The sequence below is a fragment of the Anopheles merus genome, chromosome 2L, assembly GCF_017562075.2.
Source record: "Anopheles merus strain MAF chromosome 2L, AmerM5.1, whole genome shotgun sequence".
Taxonomy (NCBI): Eukaryota; Metazoa; Arthropoda; class Insecta; order Diptera; family Culicidae; genus Anopheles; species Anopheles merus.
In genome coordinates this window covers 16,086,669-16,114,640 of record NC_054083.1, presented here as the reverse complement: position 1 = coordinate 16,114,640, position 27,972 = coordinate 16,086,669, and the positions used below count along the sequence as shown (strand labels likewise).

At 43.9% G+C, this 27,972-nt stretch overlaps 1 protein-coding gene across 3 annotated transcripts in view; it reads left to right on the top strand.

Moving 5' to 3' along the window:
* Positions 1-27,972, top strand: part of LOC121592679 — a 72,836-nt gene that overhangs the window by 22,344 nt on the left and 22,520 nt on the right. For all 3 annotated transcript variants that reach the window (XM_041914340.1, XM_041914338.1, XM_041914339.1), the window contains exon 9: positions 16,891-17,023. In XM_041914340.1, the coding sequence (XP_041770274.1) occupies positions 16,891-17,023 (133 nt within the window). The remainder of the gene's footprint in view (positions 1-16,890; positions 17,024-27,972) is intronic.

Below are 27,972 nucleotides of genomic sequence, written 5' to 3'. Positions count from 1 at the left end.
TGTGTGGTGTGTGTGTGTGTGTGTGTGTGTGTGTGTGTGTGTGTGTGTGTGTGTGTGTGTGTGTGTGGTGTGTGTGTGTGTGTGTGTGTGTGTGTGTGTGTGTGTGTGTGTGTGTGTGTGTGTGTGTGTGTTATATAACTAAATGGAACGGAGCGGCTAATAGAGATGAAAAGCACGAACCGATTGATTGTATGCGTATTCGAGTTCTTTTCGGAGAAAGTAAAACAAGCGATCTGCTATCCATGGTCGTCGCCGTGCACGTAGAGCTATTGTCTACACGCACAACTTGCCCGAGCGTCTGTTTGCCGTTGCCGGACTCACCCGGACACCTGTACACCGTCGACCAGTACCTGTGAGCGGGTATCGTTGCACCATCGGAACCTGTGTAAGCTGAAAGGTACACACATCAAGTGGTTAAAAGAGCGTAAACATCGATCCCACCGTCGTCCAGTGGAGAGCCACCTCCCAGAGTTCTAGCGTCCAGATCCGCACAGATCCCCCACAACTTCTTCGTTGCAGTTCCTGACCGTCGGCAAAGGAGGAATTATGAGTGTCATTCCTGTCTCGTGACACCTTCTCATTACCTCAATTCAAATGGGAACAGGTGTGACAAGCAAGGTACAGAGCATCCTGGCATGCCGGGAGATCTCGGGAACGCTATGTGGACAATGCTGCGTGAAGGAACACGTTACCCCTTACCGATCTGTATCCGTTTTCGAGGTTTGTACCGTCTCGATAAGTCCCGTACACAAATGTCTCGGGAAGCAATATTGTGGGGATGGCAACCCGGATCCAACCTCCCCACATAGCACACGCACTGCGAAAGTAGTGGTGTGGCAAGGCGTGCAAACAGCGTAACGAAATTATTTCCGTTAGTTTAGTAGGTTCACGCGGTTAGGAGCGAGGTGAAGGGAGATTGGCAGGAGACGCACATCCGGCGGGTTGGTTGTATTGGATTGCTTCAGCCCAGCTTCATAGTAACTGGAAACAGCAGGATCTATGCTTCCCGCGCCACTCACGCTTGTGCACACATTGCGTCCGTCGGGCCTTGCAGTGGCTGTACACTTAGTGGCGCCTGGTTTGCAGACAAACGGGTGGTACGAAAATATAAAACCAATTAAAAGTTATGACTGTAATCCCTCTTATCAAGTGAATTTTACATACCCTACATGCTGCAGCCCTATTGTAAGTGTGCTGAGTGTGTGTGTGTGTGTGTGTGTGTGTGCAGACGTGTGAGAGTGAACGAGAGAGAAAGATCGTCAGCTAGACTCACCCGTTGGAGGACAGCGTTTAGCACACGAATGTACACATTTGGGAATGCAGAAATAACGATGCAATATTGAACGAAGATCCCCGTTTCCAAACGTTGTCCTCATTGCTGGGTGTCGAACGGCAACCATGGTCTCCTCGTGCCCGACATCCCCGTGTTCATTCATAAATGTGTCCCCCAATGTGAGTGCTTGCCCACACACACACCCAGACACACAAACGCTTTCCGTTTGTTGGTTTCGGGATGGTGCATGTGTAAGGCACTTTAACGTAACCGAGACAGAAAGGCAGTGGGGCAGGAGGTATGGTTAGTAGGAGGCCAAGGTAATTCCAATGGATGCAAAGTACTTCCGCCACTCTCGCGGTAGTGGTGTGGTGCACGGTGCTGCCGGTTGGGGTGAACTGTGTTCAATCCGCTACATTAACCTTTATTTGCCGATTTTGTAATCCAATTAGTGTGCAGCAAAAAATACTTCAGCATCGAGTTGAGGAGATTTGCCTGCTTCGATAGATTTGGGATGAGAGTGCGTTCGGGACAGACAGGCGAGAGAGAAAGAGAGACACAGAGATAGAGAGAGCGAGAGAGTTCCGCCGGCGGGTCGGAATCCATCGACGCTTCGGAATCCATCCACGTGGTTTATGTTTATGTGCACGTGCATCGAAATTTTCACCCGCGTGCGTCCCGGCTCACATGCACACGAAACGACCAAGCGGGATTTGCATAGCTTGGCGTACGGACAAAACTGTTGCGACTCTCATTCTTATCGTGAGCACGGGTAGAGGTGGTTTTTCACGGGGGTGAAGGGCTTGAGCGCGTGCAATGCTTGTGTAATGAAAATAAAGCAAGCAGCGATTAAAAGTTAGGGGGCACAATTTTTAACTCCCCGAGCATGCAAAATAAACCAGCGACAGTGCTGATGAGCTGTGCTTTTTCTTGCTGCTCCGAATCGTAGCTGGATTGATTTAAATTCGTCGGAAGTTAATGATCCTTCCTTAATGACATGTGATACTAAGGTTTTCATTGGAGTCTTATTATCTACATGCGAAACGATAATGTGGAATCATGCTGCATAGAAACGGTTCTGTGATCTCTGAATCTGATTACTTCACTTTAAGATGTATGAAGAAAATTGTTTCAGTATGAAAGCAGAAACTAACATCAAAGCTTTCTCTTCACCTTCGCTCAACACTATCTGTGCTTTGCTGTGTTTTTTGTGCAGCGATTTATACACCAAAACAACTGTAAACTATCACTTTGTATGTTTCTTAGCCGTTTCCTGTATAATCTTCATCTGCTATCTATATATATATATATAAATCTCGTGTCACGGTGTTTGTTGCGAGCAACCTCCGAAACGGCTGGATCATTTTCAACGAAACTTTGCACACACCTTATGGTGGTATGAGTATAGGTTTTAAGATATAAAAATCGTTCAAATATTACACTAAAATTAATTTAATAATGATTTTCTAACTCCCATACAAAGAGCAGGATTGTTTTTGTGTTGTATGCAGCACTTTGACACTTGGTGGAAGGTGGCTGGCGGTTTACGCTCGATGATCGGATCCTTAGATCCCCTATGACGACGGGCACGATACAAATATCCCAAGTAAAAAAGCAATAATGGAATATTTTAGTTTTTTTTTCGGAATAACTCAGTTCCTCTAGTTATATGATGGTTTTAGTTTATCTAATGTTAGGATTTATTCATTCATCTGGCCTGCGGCAATCGAATTACACAAAAGTAGAACGATAGGATAGTATTTTATTCCATTCCTTCAGATGATAACCTTAATACAACTGCATTCGTTCTGATATTTGTTCGGATGCCATCTGCTAATGATAAAATTAATTTCGCTTATGCCAATTGATATATGAATCGCTCATAATATATTAATCAACGCGTATTAACAAGTGCTGCCTAAAGTTTACTTTAGGACCAGACTAGATTGGCCTATAAAACACTTATGAAGAAATGTATCCCTCCACGTCTCTAGTGTTTAATCTTCATTTCATAAAAAAAATCTTTGATAGTATCTATAGTAAATACTTCGTAGTCAAAATTGATTATCAGCAAAAGGAAAAAAATAATGAAAACTAACCGTGCCTAATAGGAAACTATTTTAGAAGTAAACATCAAATGGACTTCAGCTAACGGGGTTTGTGCTCTAGAACTCATTACTCATAACGAGTTCAATCTGTTATTTATTATTATACTTATTCGTTATACGAAAAACTTGTTACATAGGAGGCTCTTTTTCATAAAATGTGTATGAAAAGTTAAATAATTGTTTGCTATGCTATGCTAATGTATTGCTATTAACCTGTACCACAAGTGTGCTGGTAAAAATTGACATATACGCATCTGAAAATATTAATGATGTCTTCATAATACAGTAAGAAATCAATACGCTTTTTAGTTGGCATGCTTTTTAGTTGAACGATCGATAGTTGGCTGACAGTTTAATTAAAAAGCATGTGTTTGTATGGAAAACCCGGTTTTTGGCAGGGAATCGAAGATCAACCAGTGAGTACAGACTGTACTAATAATTGGGATATATTTTTAGTTCGCTGTATCTTTGTCATTATTCACGATCCATTTTCTTGAAAAAGTGGTCAATTGTTTAGTCGTTTTTTTTAAAATTACGTTTTAGAACCTGTAAAACTTTTTTTTCAAAATAAGCCAATTTTACCACAATTGAAAAATGTGTGATAAATATTGCTCAGCACAAATAAAGGTAATAAAGATTTCCATAAATCTATTGACATCAAATCTACAACACTTGTACACTACAACTGTAGTCAAAGAAACTCCTCGAAGTAGAAGCAATTGGCAGAGAAAACTCTCGCCGTCATGTACAATCCAGAAAAGTGTACAAGAAACACTCGTCAATATACCACACACTTTTGCACTCGGCACTTTTTCACTTGTCAATAGTTTTATTTTAAATGATGCTTATGCTTTAAAACGCTTATTTGTCTCAGCAAAAATCAAAATCAAAGTAATGCTCAATGCTAATCGATCGTGATCTTTCACATCGGCACCAAAAAAAGCACCAGATTCTCACACGATATGGCTCGTTATACGAGATTTAACTCGTTAAGAAAGTTATTTGTTCAGCATTTAGATTTGTTCGTTATGCGAAAAACTCGTTATGAAGGGTACACCTCTACGAATACTAAACAATTACAACTGTTTATCTATACTGAATCTTTTTTTTTAGGCCTTATATGTTCCACTCCACGATTTGTTTGATATCACATCTAGACGCAACACACTCCAGCATTTGTGAACGATTTAATTATCTGTTCGCATTCTTTAATTAAAAGTGTAACTGCAATAAATATGAAGTTCTTGTGCATTATTTAAAATAATATATCGATAATTTAAATCAGTACCGCTGTATGATATATCCGGAATTAAAATCATATTTTAAATAAATCTGGCACTCAGACTTATTCACGTACTGGGTTATATTTCTATTATATTATATTGTATTATATTATTGTATTAACTTCTTCTTTGGCACAACAACCGTTGTCGGTCAATGCCTACCTGTATCACTAGTGGACTTGGCCTTCAGTAACTTATGGAATATCCCCCATAGCAGGATAGCCAGTCCTGCGTATGGAGGCAGGGTCCATTCGGGGCTTGAAACCTTGACGGGCATGTTGCTAAGTCATACGAGTTGACGATTGTACCCACCAGACCAGTTCATTATTGTATTATATTTTTCAATTATGTTGACAACTTAACAGTTACTAAACTAATTTTTTCTCCTTCTTCTTCTTTGGCACAACAACCGTTGTCGGTCAAGGTCCACCTGTACCACTAGTGGGTTTTTACTTTCTGTGACTTATTGGTTTCACATAGCAGGATAGTCAGTACTACGTTAGGGGACATTTTTCCAAGCCGAATGATTCTTTTCATGAATGAGATGTGTAGTGTATATCTCACATGTTCAATTTACTTTTTGTATCTATAATTGTCTATTTTGATATATAATCTTCTATAATCCCCAGTTCGCCTGACGTTTTCTTATTGCTTCTAATTTATACATGTATGAAACAGTAAGAGACGAAAGATTGCAAGGCTATACAAAGCCACTTTAATTGTTACAAGAACAACAATCTATGGTCCAATATCGACATTCCTAGGTTTAAGCAACTTTTGTGGAGTTATATCTTTATATAAATATTACAACTTGTAAAAAAAATATGTTCTGTAGCATATAGCAGCACTACGGAAGAATTTCAGCGAAAAGTGTCTAGAATATATGTATAAAAGTTTCTATTTTTTAAATTGTGTTTGTTAAACTATCAATAAACTATGCCAGTTATCAGAAATAATTAAAGAACAAATAATAGATAAAAACACAAAATTTAACAGGACAAAAAAACAACGGAAAATATTACAAACTGCCAGACAAACCCTGTAACCAGTGAACCCTGTTGCCGATGCAATATATCTGTAGCAAATTGAGACGAATTGGTAGTACTGATGCCGTGTGATAAGTATCTAATTTCAAAGTTATATAGTTGCTATTAGTGAACTTTATCTTCTCTGAATCATTTCTTCATCACACTTTGAAAGAATCTATTCCCGGGATGTTTGCTATCTGGCAACTGCGCATTATAAAACCGTTCGCGTGCTTATTTGATGTTGACGATTGATCTTTACCGCTTTGGAAGGTAGCGGAGATTTTTTCTTTGCGGCCCAAGCTTTGTGAAGGGTGCGGGGGAGTTTGTCATGAAATGAAATTATTATTAAAGCCATACGATGCACATTGCCTTGCTGTGTACCTCATAATGTATCACAATCGTGTATGTGTGTGAGCGTGTGAATAAAAAGTGAGCTCTGAATTCGTGGCTTAGGTCCGTTTTTTGAAAATGTCAATTGATCTATTTGAAGAAATTAATACCGGTTATTGAAGAAAAGCGTTTGCTGCTCACTTTTCCCCAAACTCCACCGCCAGAGTAGTCATGCAGTATTTGTTTGCTATCTGCTAAAGATACATGTACGGGCGGACAGTTAGGTGGGAGAGTTGAGATGTCAAAAGAAGCCAGCGCCGACGGAATGACTATTTGTTGGTCGGTCGGCCTATTGGGACACATTATTCAAATACTGTAATTTCCAACATCGATTAGATTCTTTTCTGGTTTTTCATGGAAATTCAATTAGAGCATTTCGATAATTTCATGTACACAAGAGCACCCCGTACCGTGGGAAGAAAAACGCCGTCGAATAGAAGGCACAGATCGGAGGGGAGAAGGCGAGCACTGAAAAGGAAAAATAGCGTTAGAATCGTACCACCTGCTTTTCCAAGGTGCACATACCGTTAACAAACGAAGATAAGGATAGGGAGGCAAGATCGACAGATTGGAGAAGAAGCATAACAAGCGCCCATAAAAGAGCGCACACGGCGGCGGAGGTCTGATCTGCACAATGTTGGAAAGTATATGAACCGATGATATGTTTGTCACAAATTTTTCCTTTGACTTTTTGTGATTCTATCACTCAATGGTACGGGCTGTTCATAATACAGGAAAGGTTGTGTATGGGTGTGTGCGCCGCTTTCTATAAATGGAGTTCAATTTCGGTCGTCAAATCAATCGGTGGAATTAAATATTGAATAATTTCCAATCGTCGTCGAACCTTTTCGATCTCGTTCCGTTTCATGGCATCCCTCATGGCAACACAGGAATCCCTGGCAACGTTGCATACTTTTGATTAGCTTTCCGTTTTGCGGCATGTCCCATTGCCCCGCGCTGTGTTGCTTTCGAGAGCGCGTGTGTAAGGCTGGTGGGAATATTGGGCGACGCAGAGGGGAACCCGTGCGAATGGTAGTGGTAGTAGCTTTCGCATGTTTTTGATCGGTGTTCTGCTTTCTTCTGCGGGGTTTTTATGTTCCACAATATCGGAGGATTATCGTAGAACTAGGAGACGGACCTGGTGTACGTGTGTACGTGTGTAGTAGCACCAACAAAGCAATTGAATGGAGGAAAAATTGATACCCTCTCAGCGCTGGTCGGTGCTCCAACGCCGTGCCAACATCTTCGCGACATTCATCACCCAGCGGAACGATTTTTCCATCGAAAACAATTTTCCGAGCACGGGCTCTACGATTGATGATGCTTTGTGTAGAGAGTGGCAATAAATACGATTCGGCTTTGTGGCGTTTGGCTTCCCTGTCGGAAGATTTCTATTACACAGTCGGATGCAGCAGGGTTCCAGGGTTATGAATTTAAACAAGATGTTGACGAGCGAATTGAAACTGTAACGCTCCCATGTTACCCAACAACCAATACTGCCCACGCGAAGGGTTGCTGGGTGTGGCGACCAGCGCAGTCTAAATAACACCCGATCGATGAATCGATCCTGCCGGAATGTTGAACAATTTCAATCAATTAGTTTCCAACCATCTTTCTAATTACTTCTCTCGACACATCCTGCATCCATAAAATCGGGGCTGTGTCTCCTTCGGGTGCCCTCGATGGGTTGTAATGGAGGGGATGTGAGAGTCGGGCCGAACGGGTGTGCGTGGGCAGGGCGAGAGCGCCCTAAACAAAGAGAAAGTAAGCCAGTGAACCATTTATATCCCCTTTTTTTCTTTGCGGTGGTAGAAAGTTCAACTAATACGTACGGCTTTCGCCGGTTCCGCCGCGGGTGCGCCGTGCGAACAGCTTGAGAAGATGGGCAGCACCGTCCAGTCGGGTGACAGTGAACCGTCTTGGGCGACCATTTTTATTCATCAGCCTAATTTCGGCTGTCGTGCTCACAGCGGGAAATAATTTATGCTTTTGTCGAAGCGACGGAGACATCCGTACATCCGTGGTGGCGCACTGCCAGCAAACCTCCCGTGGTGAGAGGGAGAGAGAGGTGAGGATGGGTGCTCCAGCCAGTTTATTCCGTTCCCCCTGTGTTCTTCTCGGTGTTCGTATCGGACCCCGATAGGATATGCCGGATGTTGGACGTTAGGTTGGGTACAAAGCAAACATCCAAGCTCCGGGGAGTGTTCCCGCGCCGAAAAGGAAAGCGTCGTGTGCCTGCCGATCTTGTTGTACCTGGGAGAAAAGCAAATAATTCGTTTCCGGTTCCCAGCGATGGGCAGCCTTGGCGTCCCAAAATCCAGCCCTCTTCGTGTGTGTTTGCATCTTTCAAACGTATTGGGGGCGTTAGGTCGATGTACTCAGAAACACGGGCAGCCCTGTTTTAGGATTCTCTCACCCATCTGGAGCAACTGGACCATCCACTGTGCGCCGCGCGCGTATGTTTGTGTGTGTGTGTGTATATGAACATTAATGTACAATCGAACCCTACCCGGAAAACATGGGAAAAATCGACCCAATCGAAGCCTTTTTCCACCCCTCTCTCTCTCTCTCTCTCTCTCTCTCTCTCTCTCTCTCTCTCTCTCTCTCTCTCTCTCTCTCTCTCTCTCTCGCACTACGCTTTATGAAGGAGTTTTTAATTCGAAGGTATCGGTAGTTTTTATCCCATGCCGTTTGTTGTAGCATCGGCGTGGCATCGGCCTAAATATCCCTAAGGACCGTTTGGTGTCGTTGCTGCGCAGTTTCTTCAACCCCTTCCGTCGCCGGCCAGCCAGCGATGCCGGGCTCTATTTAAAAGGCCTGCGAAAAGGACGCCTGCCTCCTAAACGGTCACCTGAAGCGACCGACCCGCTTGCCGCCTTCCGTATTCCGGGCTGCTGTTTCCAGCTCTCATCTGCCTTCCCTCCTGCCACCATATCGACATGTATCTGCTCGGCCTCGGCCGAAGAGTATCCTTCCGATTGGCATGGATCGACCGACGCTAGCACACGGCGATGGTTTGTTTTCGTTAAGGCTTAAAATGTCCCCTGGAATGGAACGTGTCCGTTTCGCATCTAAGGGGATTGTGTGCTTTGTCCTCCGTAGCGCGCGCTCTATTTTTCATCCTTCGGTCGCTCGGTGTCCCTATATTTATTTTCCTTCGACTTTGCCGTCCCACTGCCCCGTTTCTTCTCCGGATCCTTCCCATCCGACCCTGCGCATTTCCTCTCTTACTCTTACTCTTGCTATTCGGTCAGATCAGTTACGCACACCCCGGCGGGTTCGCTTCGTGGTTGGGCTCGTGGTGTCCCATCCATACATCCTATGATGCGCATTGCTTAGAAACGGGTGGGACGTGTATGTCTGTTTTCCGTTTTTTTCCTTTTTTCTGTCCAGCTTTTCTCCCCTCATCCGTTCCTTGCAGCAACGTGTTTGTTTTATTTATTTTTTTCCTTCTTCTGGGCTTTGCTCCACCATCGCTATCCCATCTCTCGTAGCTCACAAACAAACTCGCCTCCTGCGTGTTGTGCCGAGATGGACAACATTTCGACGCGCACACACACACACACACACACCCACACACATACATACAAACACGCAAAGATAGGTGCTAGGTGGACATTGGAACTCATGGGTAGTGCGCGTCGGGTGTGTCACGCCACATACCGTGCCCGTGCCCGTGCCCTGATGCCCGGGCCGTCGATCCACTCCGGGTGTCAATTTCTGCTCCAGCAGGACATCGATTTATACGATAATGTTGACTCATTTTAATTCCGCACCGTGTGGGGTTAATCTGTTGTTTATTTAACTTCGTTTAATTATTAAATAAATTAATTTATATCAATCGAGCAACTCGCGCAGTGTGCACATCGAATAGCGTCACGTTGATGTGTTTGTGTACGCGTCTTGCAATGCAAAATCGCAGTTGCAGTTTGGGAGTTGGAGGAAGTGCCAATCGTTGATTAATCGATGTAACGTGTGTAAGGGTGTTTTTCACACATATTATAGTTTCGAGTTGTTTATTTATCGCACTACACATTAGTACTTTGAGTGCCAGACCATTTTGGTTTACATTTCCCTGGGGGCGAGCTCCCTTTTGTTTATATTTGTTATGGCTATTATATATGATATGCCGCCAATGGCCCCCAATTAAATTGAGTATAAACAAACCAAAAGATGATGTAAATGATGATTTTAATAAAGTTTCGGTTTATTTCTTGTTGCGATTTCATTGTTTTGCTTCGTTACAATCATTGAAGCGGGAAAACAACAGTTTACAGGGGTTTCCAAGTCTCTTTCGAATGTAAACATTGTTATTAATCCTCATCAATCTTATATTTCATTTCCATCATAATAATTTTTAATTTATGCAGCATGATTTTCAACACGACTCAAGGTGGATTGAGTTTGACAGTTCTTTGTGCTGTTGAAAATCATGGGTTGAAACAGGAATTTCATTTTGAAGCAAATACACCATTTGACAGCTATTGAAAAACATCTTGGATGCGGTGAATAATTATGAGCACATTCGAAGGTGGCTTAGAAAACCCTGTAATGTTATGTATAGATTTGTTTTCAACAGGTTGTTTAATCGAAAAGCGATGATGCGGTAAACAACGTATGTTGACACCAAACTCAAACATCATATTTTAACTAATATCTGCCGTGTATTAGTAGTTTCAAAACTCAGGTTTTAACAAAAATATATGCGACTACACTATATTGATCTAAGGAATTGTTATTTTCCATGTATATTCTTGATTTTTGATCATTTATCAGTACCAATGACTGAACGTGAACGCATACATGTATTTTGTGAATATGTTGTATAGTATTAAACGCTTCAAGAGTGCCGCGAGGTCCGTTGAATTTTAAATAAACAAATAACACATCAATGAATGATTCTATGAAAAGGGGAAAAGGCAACAAAAAAACTATATATATACATTACAATTTTTTAACGTGTTGTTAATCGTTTTTCAATAATACCCCCATCTGTTACAAGATATTAAGATTTAAATTCAGCCATTCCTGGCTATCATATATGATAGCCATGGCACTAAACGTATTAAAACCATCACGATCACGATCAACCGTTGGGGGAAGACAATAGTATGATACATAAAATATTTCATTTCAGTATGGCTTGTTGTAAAAAACAAAAAACAAAAATTACATTCATGCTTTAACTAACTTTTTAAATCGGAGCAGTACAACTTTTGATGCTCTTAATGAAAAAGATGATTAAAATTATAGTTATAATTATATATTTAATGCTTAGTTGGTGTAAAATTAGGTTTAATTTTTATTTGCTGATAATCCCCTTCTAAATAAAAACTGCTCCATGAGAAAAATGCCTTCATCCAATGTTCCAATGAAATTCGTGCCTTATGTGCTATGTGCGCTAGATTTCGAGTCCATAGCCATTAGTGAACGTAACAACAATAAAACCAGCAGCTCGCTTAATCTATTTTCTTAATCAGACAAAATGAGAAATAATCACGATTCAATTAAAGACGTGCGTTTCGGGGTAAGCTAAAGACAGATCAATAGCATGCCCCACGCAGCCCAAAGGAAAAGTGAGTGTCAATAATTCGGTTACAAGACCGCTGCTCCGGACCGCTGCCTCCACTGGCACTGATTGTGATGGTTCGTGAAGCGGAAGCAGTAGGATGGCTGGGGCGAAGTGTGTTTTCCTTTGCCGCCAGATCACCGCCTAAGTGTATCGATGGTCAGCAAATCCTAACCTGAAGAGCCCGTTTTCGGTCCAGCCCGTGGTATGTGGGTTCTTGGGTTTGCGGGCAGCGTCAGGGCGGCAGACAGGCATGTGTTTCTTGGGATACGCATCTTTGTTTGCGATACACTCATCCTTCGATCTCGTGCCGGCTGCTACAAATCTCTTCCCCTACTCTCCATTACGGGAGATGGGGGGTAAGGGAAGGAAACACACTCAAAGAGTGTATATAATTCCTTCGCCTCGAAAGTGGCTTCCATAGAAGCGCCCGAGGGGAAAACACTTATTTATAATCAATCTGGGAAAATATCTCCATAAATGAGGTTTTCCGGTTAAGTGTAGTGTACTCTTTTCTTGTTGTTGCTTGTCCTTGTTTTTCCCACTGCGTTGAATTAGTTCCATCCTTTTTCCCTGGAAAAACATGAAACCCTCCAAGTGTGTGTGGGCCGTCATCCTCTCGAGCACGCCGCGCATATGTGTGCGACGACCATGACGCACTAATGGGATGATGAGGTGGAGGTGAAAGTAAACCGGGCACGAGTTCTGTTTGGTTTGGTTTAGCGAAATGAAATCGGATCAAGATTTATTAATCGCAGTGAAGGAGCCGTAAGCAAACAATGTTCCACGCCGCTGTGTGGTGTGTGTTGGTGTAGAAAAATATGAGCCCCGGCTACGAGCACCATGATGGATGACACGATTGAAGGCTTGCCGGAGATGAGTACCAATCCCCAGGGACATGGTCCATGAAGGAGTTTGCGGCTATCCGCCAGAGACTGGTGTCGGAATCAACTGGTGCCGAGTAAGACAATATATCGATACAGCTGCCTCAAAATTCGCAACGAATGATTGTGTTCCCGGATCCCGGCTGATGGTGGTCTTACCCTCCAAGATATAAAACGCACGAAAAGCAATATGTGACACTTGTGGTATTGTGGAGAACAATTTGATATAATAAATTACACTGCGAGTTTGATTTCTCATCTCGCCTTGGTTGGTAGTAGGCCGTGGGAAGACAGTGCGCTGTTCGAAGCAAACCGGTTGGCAGCAGGCCAAGCAAAGGGCCCAATTTACCGGCGGAGGAAAATATTCAATTTGCACCATAAACCGTAACTCCCTCGCTTAGCTCTCTCTCTTTCCCTCTTGCGTACGGGAAAGGAGCGTTTCGGCACGGTTTCAATCTACGGTTACAATCGGCTATCGTTCAACATTTCACGTTTGTCCGTTAGTCAATGATGGACGGCGCACGAAAGCTGTGATGTGTATCGCATAACCCACTCGATGGTTTCAATCCAAATGGAGCTAAACATTCGACGGACATCTTCCCAGGCCACGAGGAGGATGTCGCCCACGTCGACGACGACCGATGATGATGATGATGATGAGCGCTGGAAAGCAAACAAAACCCATTTCCGATCAATTACATCGGGCAGTAAAATTGCTCCGTAAGGCTCGGTCCTCCCCGGGTGTAAGTGAGAACGGACACGTACACCGTACCGCCCTGCCCCGTATTACTCCCGGCTTCCTTCGCCATCAGGGCCGATGACGGTGTCATAAATTTTCCGAATTAGTCAATCTGTCCGCCAAGTGACCATGACGTGGTCGGACATGCGTCCTTTTTTCCACCCGATTTTCCCTAGCTCTAGTGCGTTGCAAGACAACACCCATTATGCGGGAACGAAATTTGAACGCTGCATTTTCGGCAGTTGTTTGTGGTGAAGCTGCCTCTTGCTGCATGCGTGCTGTGTGCGGATGGTTCCGTCCGGCGCTTATTTGCGCTGCGTATGGTTGCAATGAGACACTCTGGTTCCCTGCCAACGCCGGCCCTGCCCCACCCCCGGTAGAGGAAAAGTAAAACCCGGCAAATGGACGTGTTGTTTTCCGCCCTTTTGGTCCACGTCAACAATGTCGACGGATCGGGTTGGCGAGCGCATACATCGACAATCGTTCGCCTGCCCATCCTCGACGGTCGAAACACCGTCAGTCAAATTTCATCCACCATTCGATGGGAAAGGGAGGAGGGTGGTCTTGTCCAACAGAGGCTGTCCATTTCCATCACCCAAACGTCCAACGCGTGTATGTGTGTGTGTCGATGCCGGACATATTCGTGTCGGGGGGGCTACACTCTCCCCACCTGCCGGACCGACGCATGTGGTTGCGGGTGGACAGTTATTTATCACCGCACATACATCACCGATGCGAGAAAGTACCGGGCACGATATCGACACCGATGTTTTCAACTCACACACACACACATAGGCCCTTTCCACTCCTGGCCCACGTACAAACACACATACATTCACGCTCTGTTTTGTCATCTTCCTGCCAAACGAGGACGACGACGTTGATGATGACGATGATGATGATGTGCACTCGGCTACGCGCCGGACCCGAGCGGGTTGGATGCGTGTTAATTTGATTATGATGAAGAAGAATATTGAATTTAATCAAACAAATTAATCAAATATATTGTTTTCGCGTCACTTTTTACGCTCGTTCACTGTTTTTTTATATTGCTTTCTTTTTTATATTTTTTCTGTACGCACGGCCCCTTGATTCGCTTGTGCCTCTGAACCGCTAATGCGGCCCAGCGTTGGACCCCGCGAGGCAAATACAATTGCGAATCAAATGAAGTGAGCAATCGATTCGGTCCGATTGCACCGAAGGGGAAGGGGATCTCCCGTTTCCGGCCACTTATTTGCTATTCCATTTTTAAATTAATATTGCATATTTTCAATTCAATCATCGCCCATTTGCCCGTCTCTAATTTCGGTGTCAGTGCATTTGATGGGCGTTGATTTAAATTTTTATGGATGGATGTTTTTAAAATCATTTTTTCGTAACATTATCATCATGTAGGTGCTAACTGTAAGCTTGGACACTCGCTCCTCCTGTGCCTACGATCCTTGTTGTGGCGTGTGCAGCAACATTTTATCACATTTTAAACTTCACGGCTAATTGAATCACTCCGTCCCACAGTCACTAGCAAGATCACACTAACAAATAAGCTTGTGTGTGCAAATGTCCGTCAGGTTTGCACGGAAAGAGCAAACCCGGTCTTGTGTCTTGCACTCGATAACGGCTGCGGTCGTCTTGAGGTGATAGAGTTTCATCGGCAATCCCAAGGTGCACGGTAGTAAGGCGTCCCACGTGAAGTTCACTGTCAAGCGACCCAGGGCAGCAGATGGTTGCGTCCAATCTGGTTGGTGTATGGGGCGTGCGATGTGTGCTGCTGTAGCACATACCAAAACCCCCCTGCTGGTGGTGGGTGGACAATCGGGGCTGCAGATGGAACCTGCAGGGCGGCAGGGTTGAAGAGCGTTGGTATTGATATAGCGACGCATTCATCTTCTATCCTATTTCACATATTATAACGTCCGATGTCTCGTTTTACATATAAATTATTTTAGCGTATGTACATAGCCAACCAGCCAGCTAGCTAGGGCCGGTCCCGCGCACTCATAGTCATGCCCGAACGCAATCTATCGGATGAACCCCCGTCGAAAAGCGCAGCAGCAGCAGAAGAAGCGCACGTCCTTCCGGAGCCAAGCCTAGCCCCGCCAGTGTTGGTTGAGAATTTTGATGTTTGGCCAACCGGGCCAACCGGGCACTCTGGGTTCGGCACGGTGCGATGCGGGCACATGTGTTTTGGCCAGCTCCTATTCAGTGCGGGCTGGCTGGCAGTAAGGTGTAGGTAGGGTTTCGGTGTGAATTAAATTTGATACGATCCTATCAGAAACCGGAGAGGAGAGCCCTCGATGACGACGTCGTCCTTAAAGAGGGTGTCCCGTGTCCTGTGTGGTGTGTGGTGTGGTGGATGGTACATTGTAGTCATCAGTTTTCTTTCCACTGGCGCGCGGTTGGCGTGCGACCAGTCGTCGACGACGTCATCCCAAGTACTTTCCAGCTTGACTCGGGCTGTAAACTCAAACCCTGTGCCATCCCGAGTGTACTATGCGCAGCAGCAGCGTTTGTGTGTGTGTGGTGGTAGCGTCGTGAATACAAAATGCAACTCATACTCAAACCGATCGTGTCCTGTTCAATCGAAAGGACAGACAGCAGTTCCTCTTACTAGCCCATAACCACTCTCCATTCCTTCTCCAAACAATCTGTGCCGTGTGAATGACTTGAGAGTTTGAAATTTTATTTCGTTCATAATCAAAACTCCTGCTGGCCTCCCCAGCATCGCTGCCGGTGCAGATGTCGGCTGGACACGTAACAAGACACGAGAAGATGGGTAAAATCTCGATTTGTCATAGTCATAATCGTTACATATTTTATTATGTCTTCATCTGGGGTGGGAGCTCTCGATTCGGAACGAACGAATTTGTGCCACGGTGCGCACCGAACGCTTCATAACTTCTGGAGTGTGCGTTAAAGTGTAATGATTTGAAAACGTAAACACACTTTTTGAGCTCATTGCCGCCGTCCTCCGGAGCATGCCGTCGCGTTTGCTGGAGTTGACCCGGCCACTCGTTGTACTTTTACATTTATTTACGGTGCTTGGGCAGACATTTGATGGCAAATAATTTGTGCACGTGTTAACTTAGTGCGTCGGTTTCATGGATGTCTAGTTGTAGAGGTTTTGTTGTATAGTCAAATTGGGCTTGAAATGATTTGAATAAGGAAAAAAACTGTAGGCCTCTTTACGAGTCGTGTTTACACTCCTATATGTAATAATAACGAATACAACCGACTTCAAGTTGTGGAAGTAGTAAATTCACTTCAACACACACACGCGGCAAGGCCGGCTTGCCGAAATGCGCAACACTTTACGCAATGCCGCCCGTACTTTGTCGAAATGTTCCGGAAATCCCCTCGATGATAAAGGTTAAAACCTTTTAACCTATTACTGGTCCGCCCGGCTGTGTTTTTCTACCATCCATTTCCTTCCCACGGCTCACGACGTCACGGGTGTATGAATGTGTATGATTTTTCTGTTTTCCATTTGTTGCTGGCCTCCTTGAACGCGAACGGACACGTTGAACACTTCTGACACATGATTAATCTTGCTATCCCCCTCCCCCCTAGACATATTCTCATACCCACTTTCCATTTCGGTTCTCCCTTTCACTTTCAGGCATGGAAGCCATTATGTCGGAGTTCTTCAACGACACCACGACCGCCTTCTACATCATCCTGGTGGTTTGGTTCGCCGATCAATACGATGCAGTTTGCTGTCATACAAATGTCACTAAACGTCACTGGTTGAGGTAAGTGAAGGTGAAATGATGATTCCTGGTCGGATGGGGGAGGGGAGTGCGTCAGCTCGGTACGATTTAATGCGATCTGATATGATTCCCTGTGCGGCGGTTGGCCCATTTCGTAGTTTGGGGGTAAGAAGAATCACCTGCAAATGCTGCGTATTTCATTGGCTTGCTTTAGCATCATCATCATCATAATCATCGTCATCGCACTCGCTGCTTACGGCGGAAAAGTGTGGAGCAAAGTTTGCCCTTAGGTTCGTTTGCTGTAACATTCCGCAGATCTGCTAAGAAAAGCCCAAGGAAACACGCACACTAAAGAAAGGTGTGTGGGCGATATCCGTAGGGATTCGTTGCGATGTACCTTGCCGATCCCTCCCCGGTTTTACGGTCGTTGTCTTGCGGGACCGTTTCGCTGGTGCCCCCGTGGCCCTGTTTACCTGGGCATATTTTATTCATATCTGTCATAATGTTTTCATGTTATTTTTATCTTTCAAAACAGTGAAATATGCTCCTGATCTTCCACTGTAGATCTCTCTCTCCCTTTCTTGCACTCCGTAGTTGCTCGCTCACTTGAATCACCTACAGCTTTGTGTAACTTCCTATCAATCGTTATGTCTGTGGTGTTGTGAAAGCCAACCTCACACGAAACCACAACGCATTTTGTTTGATTAAAGCAATTCGATTGAATACGTATTTTTCTTCCTAAACAGGCAACTGATTCAATTTTGAAATCAATTTGTTTAAGTGTTCTGTTGCTTGAGAGCTTTTGAGAACTGCGAGTTTTTGTCTTACCAAGTTTTCTTTCATTATTTCTTGTCGCAGCAAGTGAAATGTCTCAAATTTTAATCCCTGAACACCGACTACGAATCAAATCGGTTCATTAGTCTTCCTTCTTTGGCGGGCCCGGGCGTATTGTAATCGCAAGGCTTACTTACCTGTGCAATATCGTCGACGTCGCGTTGAGCATTTGTCAATTAAGACGATTTCAACCAGTGTCACTCGGATGGACTCTCTACTTGGCCACGGAAAATATGCCACTCCATATCTTGCCAATGTTCCGTGCAATTGCTGCTGCTAATTTGCGAAGATTTCTTATAATCAACCCAAGGATGGACATTGGTTTCCTATCCCGGCTGCCATGGTGAATGATAGTGAAGGTTTTAAAAAATCAAATGAACGGGGAAATAGAAGCGAACAATGGCTAGCATCCGCTCTTCCGTCGCACAAGGGCACGGGCTGATTGATTTCAAAGTTTGGCGAACCAATTTGACAGTTTAATCTGATTGTCATATTTCTCAGCGCTTCCGATGGGAGTTGCCCCAAGTGGGATCGCGCCATTTTGAAGCAGGGATTAAAGCGTTAGGCTCTGTTGCTTTGGCGATGATTATTGAAGTGAATGGAGCCGACAAAGCAGGTTTAATTACGATATTCCCTAACGAATTTGAATGACGCTGGTAGAGAATTGAAGAAGTTATAGACACAATATGAAGGTCCGAAATACAGCTTATATTTATTGGAAGATTGAATGTCTGCTTCGCTTTCTCATAAATTTTCTTTTTCTACTTTCTTTTACGATACAGTCGTAGTCACTAAATGGTGCCTGTAAGTCACAATATTTTGTTATTACGCCACCAATTTATGACAGCTTTCTTTAAATTTCGCCTCTTTTTATCATTTTTTTACTCCCAGGCATTAATTGCTGGCTTACTTTCTGTAACTCTGCGTTGTGTGTATTACATAAAATTGGTCATGCATTCTGACATCTGTAGATAATTGTTTTCAATGTTTCTTGAGTTGTTTGCAGTGTTTCTTTTTCGGATATTAAAAACAAAATAAAGCAATACAGCAAATAACCGCATTGCTGTGTAATGAGGAAACACAATCAGACCACAAAAAATTTGATTATGTTTTTCAATTTAGTTGCTTTACTATTTGCTTACTTACAATATTTGCTTGTCCACAAATACGAGATGGAAGTAGACTTGTTTTGCAATAACCAGCTGCTCTCACTTCAGCTGGAGGTAAAGATTAGCTTGGGTAAGCCTTTCTTTACGAGCGCTGCTCGAACAACTCAATGTTTTGATTCAATGACATGAGTTTCCTGTGCGGTTTATCTTTCCTTGTGCAAGAGTGCTGCTGCTCGGTAGTGTGGTCCAGGCGTCAATACTGTGTGTGGGACTTAAGTTATGGAAAAAAGATAAAAAAAAGCACGTGTGTTGTGCAGCGGTTGATCATCATTCATCAAGTGTCTTCCAGCCGTGCTTGGGTCTTTTTTGCTGAAGAGTCTGTTTTGATTTTCATAGTAAAAGGATTAAAGCTTATTTTCTATTACATTTCTTTCAGTGTTTATTTTCATTTCTCTCTGAATTGTTTCATGCGTTTAATTCCTCAACTATCTTTGATTATTGATGTATTAGTTGTTAGCTGTAAAGAATTAGAGATGTGTTTTTTTTCATACAATATTATGCGTCATGAAGCAGTCTTATTTTTTGTAATAAACACACTATTACATCGATTAGAAAACAAGGATAGACCTAAAGTGAAAAAAGAACAGTATCTAAGTAAAAAAGAAACAATTGATCATACGGTTCATATTCTCAGTTCTGTTTGTCACTTTTGCTATGGTGGGAATGGAACTAACCTTTGCGCCTATCTAATAGACATAGACTACTCAAATCGGGTAGATCTGGTCAGTCTTCAACTCATACGACTTTAATAACATGCCCGTCGTGGGTTCATGCCTCGAATGTACCGTGTCCTCGTACGTAAGACTAGCTATCCAGATATGTGTAATCAGTAAGTCACTGAATGCCAAGCCCACTAGTGGTACAGAGGGGTACTTATTTAGTACCACTAGTGGTACTTATTTACTACAAAAATTGTTCAATAATGTTTATTTAATGTTTAATGCGACCAAATCTGATCAATATTAACCTATATAAAATATATTTGGATTGAACATCGCGATATTCAACTTACTCAGATATCATTTGACGCGGATGTTTTCAGAACTAATGATCCGCGTATCTCGAGAAACCGACTGTATCGAGTTTCGCATTTAGCACTTGAAATAATTGTTTCATGATAAACAAAATCTATTAAAAATCGTGATTTCAAAAAACAAAATGAGCATTGTTTCTCGCTCTGTCTCGCTCCGGTTACGTAGGCTTGAACCCAGAATATCCGGTTTGACTCAAGTACTCGTACGTCGCGTTGGACATGTCATGATGCACTTTCATTGAGTGTCAGCAATATACATCAAGCTACCAAGGATATGTTCATTGTTTTCGTTGGTGAATATCTCGTGATGCTCGTGACATTTTGCAGCACTGGTTGTATGATATTGACAGTGGAACTCGCTAGTGACTCAAACCATTCTAGTATGTTCAAAAGTATATTACCGTTAGCTTTACAAATAAGGTTTGTAAACTATCTTGCAGAATTGTTGTTGACCGGGTCATGTAACAACAACAGAGAAGAGTTTATAAATTACACATATTGATTGTCACTTGATGCATTTCACCATTAAAACTGTACATTTATTTACTCCGCTATCAAAATTGTCCTTACTGTAAACATTTCACAAGAATCGAGGCAAACTAAAATAGGATGAATTGTAATTTGCCGCATTCTATAGGGCCCGTCGTGGGTTCAAGCCTGACATGGACTGTCTTATCGGTAGCATCGACTGACTATCCGGCTACGTGGTATATACTAATAAATCTCAAAGACCTATGTAGGCCGGTATGACCGCGTAGGTCGTTACGCCAAATAGAAATAGAACAAGAAGTAGATGCTCCTATACGAATAACTAACAGTGTCACACTTCAAAAAATAATTCCAAATTCGTCCCCAAATCTCCGATCCAGCCTTGTTACCTGTATTTGCTTTGCAATCATCTCCCGGTGCTTGATCTTGAAAACGATACAAATCGAATATACAGATTCCGGCCACACTGCACGGCAGAAAGGACACACGCACTTTCCTCCCACACAGCCGATCATCGGTAATCTGCGAATCACTTACACTGCAAAACCACTTTGCAAAATCGAACGATTTCACTGTTTCAATATTTGCCCTCTTTGGCCGAACAACGAACGCGCTTCGCGCTCTCGGCCACGCTTTCGTTTCGTCGTCAGAATTTTTATTATTTGAACAAATATTGAACCTATCCGTGCCACTTAGAGTGTGCTCCAGCACGGTTGCGTTCCAGCATCCCAATGTACTGTCGAATATTGGTAGCTTATTACCTTCCTTCCTCGATTGTTTATCTAAAACAGATCCGGCACTGCTTACGTGATATCCTGCGGTGGGTTCGCCAGGATGGTTTATTGCCGTAGCCCGAGATTTGTCATCGCATTTTGTATCCTCGAACCAAGAGCCCGAAGTAATCGTTGCTTTCCTGCTTTTTGTTTCGACAATGCACAGAAGAAGACACGGTTTAGAGGACTCTTACCTATTTCCTCAAACGGAGAAATGGTGTAAAAAGCGCTCCACTGCTACGACCAAAATCCAACCCCCAAACTGTGTTTGTCTCAAATTATTCATCCGCAACGAAAATCGCGATCTTTCTTCCGTTGTAATATTGCGAATTGAGTCGGGTTACTTTGCTGACGATGGGACGGGGAACTTGGCTGATTGGAAATTCGAATGCGACGGTAAGATAGTCAAACGAGTGCCGAATCGTGGACGATTAAATCATGACGGTTGATTAAAACCCGATAAAAACATCTTTAAAAATGCTCTCGAATCGACGTGTACTGCTCGAGCGACCGTTCCATGCTGTGTTCCGCCACGAAACTGATTTTCGTATTATTGCGAAAATTGGTAACCCCTTACCCCTCCGCCTCCTGTATCATCCCTTTTCGATGGGATCAATCAATCTTCCTCTGTTTCTTTAAGCTGCCAAATCGCGAAGCAAAACAACAAACAGCATTCGATCATCAAATGAAACTGAACCGGGGCTTGTGTTTGTTGTTCGAGGACCGCTGCTACTACTCTTCAGCGGCGCACCCGAAGTGAGTGAAGTGTTTGTGCACGGATGAAGGGAAGGAAGTATGCTTGTGACAAGTGCGTCGACCAAAGTTTGCTCCAAGCAAAACGAAACTCAAGACAGGGTGTTGCTCAAGGAGCCGGTTTCCCAATCTTCCTACCTTCCAGCGGCTTTCGTTGCCTTCTCATCCCGAGGGAAAGAGCCGTTGAAGGATGATGCGGGGTCTGTTTTTCCGAATGACCGCCGACGGAAAACGGGTTGTTATCGACGCACATAATTATATGGCATGGAAAAACAATCGAAAAACCCATTTAGGTGGTGTTATTTTTTGTTGTTCCGGTCCCTAAATGGTGCTGCTGTTCCCAGCTTGGTAGTGCTTGAAGAAACTGGATAGTCTTTCTGTATGTATGTGTGTGTGTGTGTGTTTATTTCCTTTTTTCCCTTTCGTACTCATTTCCGAGCTTTACTGCTGTTGCCATAATCGCTAATCACTCCTAATGGAACGATTTTTGATTACAAGCCGAAGATTTTTTTTGTGCGTGAGGGTGTTTGAGTGCGTGTATTTCTTTTTTTCTCTCTCTTCTCGATCACAGCCATACATTTTAAAACCTTTAAAGATTGGCACTGAACATGATATGTTTGTTAAGGTGTCATAGGCCACACAAACAACAAAAGCAAGTGACGAGCGTTGGAGCAAAGGGAGTCGCGAGAAAAAGTTTCAATTTCCCCCCCCCAGGCTTATGAGTGCCGCTGCCAAAATACTGAAACCTCCCGTGCTCGCGCGCCTAATGACTGCTGTCTTGCAACAAGCCCTTCCTCCTCCCCTGGTAAACACATTTCTCCTGGCTTCCCGGCCCTGCCCACTGCGGTGGTAATCCCCATTAATTCCCTGTTCGATGTGCCAGCGCCAAGGCGTCGCCATCGTCGCCTACAACAACCGATGGGTAAAGGTGACTCGGGTGTACGCTTCAGATGTGGGGAACACAGGACGGAACTGCTGTGCGCTTAAGTGGTAACGCCTTCACCATCACAAACCACCGCTCCCCCTGTCGCCGGATTTTGTGCGTGTGTTTTTCAGGCGGCAGACAGAAAGCGGAAGAAAGCGCGCGGGGCACTGGGCCAAGGTATCGAATTTTGCAACAGTTTAATTCGGGAAATCTATTAGACAATGTGTGTATTTGTGTGTATGTAGGTGTGTGTGTGTGTGTGTGTGTGTGTGTGTGTGTGTATGAGAGTGTGCATGTTTTTGCCTACGTCGTCGTGCAGCGGCGACCTGCTTCCGAATGCGCTGCCTGCTGCTCCCTTTTGCTTGTTTAACGATAATAAATTATCTATTGCCTACCACACCTACAATGCTTATGTTTTTGTTTTCGCTTACCGTAAGGCGATGGATGGATGTCTTGGATGTGGTGGGATGCAAAGGACGCCGAAACACGACGCCAGGCCCTAGCCTTGGTGCTGCGTTACCGGCGTCCCCGTCGAACCACAAAAGCCGCCCATCGCCGTCGGTGCCCCCGCGCGAAGGGGACGGTATTTGCCGAAGCTCTCATAAAAATAACAATCGTAAAAACGCCAAAACGCCTTTCCATGTTCCCCTTTGCGTTTGTAGGTGGTGGAGGTAAAGAGCACGATGCGCAAGAAGTGGGTAGAGCAGAAGAGCGCAAAGATACCCACTTCCACCATCGTTGGAGGCCTTTTTTCCTTTTTCGTTGCTACCGTAATGTAAATTGTTCCCATCAAGCATACCTTGGAGGGGCACACTTTCGAAATGCGCGAGACAAGCGAAGGAAGGGAGGAAAAGGCCAATGGTGGGTGGCCTTCCTTGGAGGAAATGGTAACATCACCGAACGCGGGCATTCCTTCATTTTCCATGGCAAAATTTGCCCGCCTTTGCCATTCCTTGCCTTCTTGTTTCGCGCTTCCCTTCCCCACAGAAAAAGGTACGCTGTGTATGTGTGTGAATGCGCGCGCGCGGAATGGCATTACAATAAATTATGATTCACTAATGCTCACTCATAATAGCGATGAATGTTTTTCCGATCGGAAGTGAGGCGGCTCTACCCGCCCTTTTCAAAAGCCCACTGACACACACACAGACATATATACACGGCATCTACATAGACATTAGGCAGCATTCCTCTGGAGACGCCTTGCCTTGTTTCACCTGCCATGCATGCTGTAGGGCTTTTACTACGAGCCACTTAATTTCCCTTAACCGGTGGGACAGGAAAAACAAACAGACGATCGCATCTTTTTCACCCGTGCATGGAAGGAAGTACGAACGAGTTTACGATAAGTTTAGTGCCTAAACTATATCTCGGTTGTTTTTTTTTTTTGCTTCCTTGTACGGTGCTCAAGTTTGTGCTATATGTGGTTAAGATTGTGGAGAATTTTTAAACGCTTCGTAGAACATTTTGCTCACCATTTTAGGCGTTTGCGAAAAGTTCGTGTGTTTTTGCAATTTAACGTAAAAAAATATTTTGTTTGTAATTTTTAACATCAAAACTCTATCGTAGACAGCATTCAATATTTGTGAAATCTAACTGTATCTGTTTTTTATCGTTTAATATCCAGTGAAATCACTAAGATTTTTGAAAGAATAATGTTTTGCGTACAGTTCTGCTTAAATTTTACAATGCAATACAGAAATCTGCAGATTTTTTTGAACACTTAACACGTATCAACATACTTATTACGACCAGCGCCTTTAAAATAACAAAATAATATATGTTCCTTGTATTAAACGAACTGGGAAATCTAAAACAAGCAACTCTCAACGGTTCACACATCCTGTGGGATCAATCTGGAGCGTAATAGATATTTGTTTTGACAGCTAAGCAGAGCTACAATTGCCATGCCGTTGCCAATAAGATTTGCTAAAAAAATACTAGCGATAATAATGATAAGATGCACTGGAAGATAAGACTTAATACGCTCGTGACGTATAGCGTGTTGTTAATGATAAATAAAAATGTGTGAACTATTGGTCAACATTATTTGAACCACATTTGGAGAAAAGAAATTGCCATATTCCCTATAGACACTACGCCGTACTTATTTTAACTCCTATTTAAGATCAATCAGACGTCAACGCGTTTGTGTTTCTTTAATTTTTTATAGTATTAAACGAAGATAAAAAAGCCAACTAAGTTATTAAAGTTGAGGTTTGCAAACTTTATTTCTTTATTGCAAATCGCACCGGGCGGGTGTGCCCGTTTGATGGCGATTCTTTGATGGACGTATCGTGTATACATACATACACCTAACAGCCCAATGTTCTAATCGCACGAAGTAGCAATGGTTTGCCACTAGAATGAATGGAGCTTTCTTGCAGGTCGAGGCGAGACGCATCCCTGATGTTTATCCAATCACAATGGTTTGTGGCGGCGGGGGCGGCATTTGCTACAGGTGTGTCCCGGGACACTGTGTTGCGTTCAAATTGCCGCTCGGTCGAATGATACACCTCAACTTCCCGACGGTAGTTCGCTTCGGTGTTTTGTGCAATAAACTCTCGCCCCTGCCTATGCCCATTCACACTCGCTGGTGCAACATTCACAGCGCTTTTGAGCTGGGAAGCATAAACAAACAGAGCGTGATGGTGGTGGCATATCTGTTGCATTTAAACTGAGCGCGAACCGCCGGCAAAAGCCCCGACAGAGCTTGGACGAAGGGTAGGGCTACGAGTAGATTTGAAAGAGCACTATAAGGAGCTGGAATTTATGACATCCATTGACCATTAGGGACAGTTGTGTTGCACAAACCTGCTGGAGACTATTTTTGTAGTTATTGTAGCACTTCACTTCAGACGGTCAAAGTGTTGGGCGTGGACCAACCCATCGTGCGTCAATGCTTATTCCCACTTTGGCTTGGGTCGGGTTGGGTTCTACTTCTCAAAACTATCACCATGTTTGGAAACCATCGTTCTTTGCATGAACAGCGAACATAGTTGGTCCATTGGTGAAGGTTAATTTAACAATACAAACTATTCACGTTGCATTGCTTAAGTTCTTGCCAAACACGGCTGTAACGACGATTGGTGAAACGTACCCATTCATACCGAAGGGTTTAGGTGTTGATACATTCAGCCACGAAACCGGGAAGTCTATTAACGCACAAATTCTTCCGGTTGTTATAGTATGTTATGCCTCCTTCGTTGGAGGTTCGACATTTCCCTCGCCGTTTTCGCTTCGGAGATGTGTAATGAAGATATAAATTTATGGCGAATAATTATTGAGCTGTGGAACGTTGCTAGTTTTACCGTTTGTGTGTGTGCGTGTGTCGTGCATCATCGCGTGAAAGCCGCTTATGTCGACCGTCGGCGGTGATGGCGAGACCGCTTCGCTTAATGTTACACCGTGCACCGTTTCGCTTCAAACTGAGTGGAAACTTACCGCATTAACATACTTCTACCATTAGAGGAAAAAGGCACCGTAATGGCACGTCCGGTATCAGCCATTGTTTCAATATTTGGAAAATGTGTGCCGCTCGCGCACGGGTTTAATTTATTGTGTCTGTTGTTTTTCTACCGGGCTTGTTCAAAGATGGTGCCGTGTACTATACTCACCCTGTACGCCATGCCACAGCGTGCAAGAATAACAAGAGGATGCAAAAAATGCAGCAAGCAAAAAATTGCGTTACTGTAAGAATTAACTACGACGTACAATTCAATTAAAATTTAAATGTGCCTGCGATAAAACGGAGGTAAATAATATGCAATCCATATCGATTGTGCTGGTTCCACGGTGAACAGCAGAGTTTCCGCCAGGTTCCAGTGTTCTTAATTGCGGTGGGTCGGTAGTTTGGCACACCTCCGTACATTTCGCCGCAAGGCAGTACCGGTGACCTGTACTGGAACGGCGGCACCCGGTACCTATTGAAACGGTTGATAATGCGGAAATAAACGATGTTGTTCGGCACTAGAGAAAAGCCCTCCGGTCACCAGACGGCAAAACAACAGTGGCTGCGATTGGTTGGGAAAGCGAGTGTGCTTTTTTAACTTCCATCGTCCCACGGGCAAATCGGGGAAGGAAATTGCTCCAGTGGAGTCACTTGCGTGACGCGTGTAGTTGCAGTGTTGAACGTACTATTGTGGGTGGAACTTTGCGGTACGCTCTACTACTGTCACTTGTTGTGGGCTGACTGGTGCACCGGATTACGACCTCATTTCAGAGCAAACAGTACCAACCCGGCACCACCGTAAAGGCTGCAGGCCCCGAACGGAGTTTGAGCAGTGCAGACCAGTCCTGTGCATGGTTCGTGCAGGCATACCAGCAGTCTGCCAATACTACTGCCCAACGTACTGCCCGATGTTCAGAAATTAAATTAAAATAGAGAATTAAGAGTCCCTTACTGTGAGCTAGCAGCAGCAACAGCAGCAGCATCGAGCATGTATGTAAGTTCAATTGTTCGAATCATTGTGGCACATTTCACAACCTGTTCTCGTCCGTGTCGAACTCGGAGTATTGGATATGGATTTTGCAGTACTAAAGATTGGTGGTTCCATCTTCCTCTCCCTTTTGCCGTTTGAAATCCATGCTCTCACTACGTCCTGAATGAAAAGGGACGTACGGATTGCTAGAATCAGCACCCGGTCTACTCGCTAATACCCGGCCTGCGATGCGGAGGAGAAAAAGCATCGAGGACGTGGTCTGTTTCTATTTGGATTATAATTTAGTGCGGTTGAAATGGCAAATGAGTTCGACCGTCACGCGCCAAACGTTTACCACATGCATGGACGCTTACCACAAACCCCGCGTTTTTGAACAATGGAGATGTAGTTCCTTTCGAGATGTCTGGAAATGTGGACTTTTATGTCTCCGGTTAGGTTCAGTACAGAGCTAAGTCGAGCTGTTGGGTCTTTGTGCTTGTCAGTAATTTCAAGGTGCGCTTCTCTCAATACATAAATGTCTTAATGAATTTGTAGCATTGTCATTGTTATCGTCGCTGCTGCGGAGGGACGGTA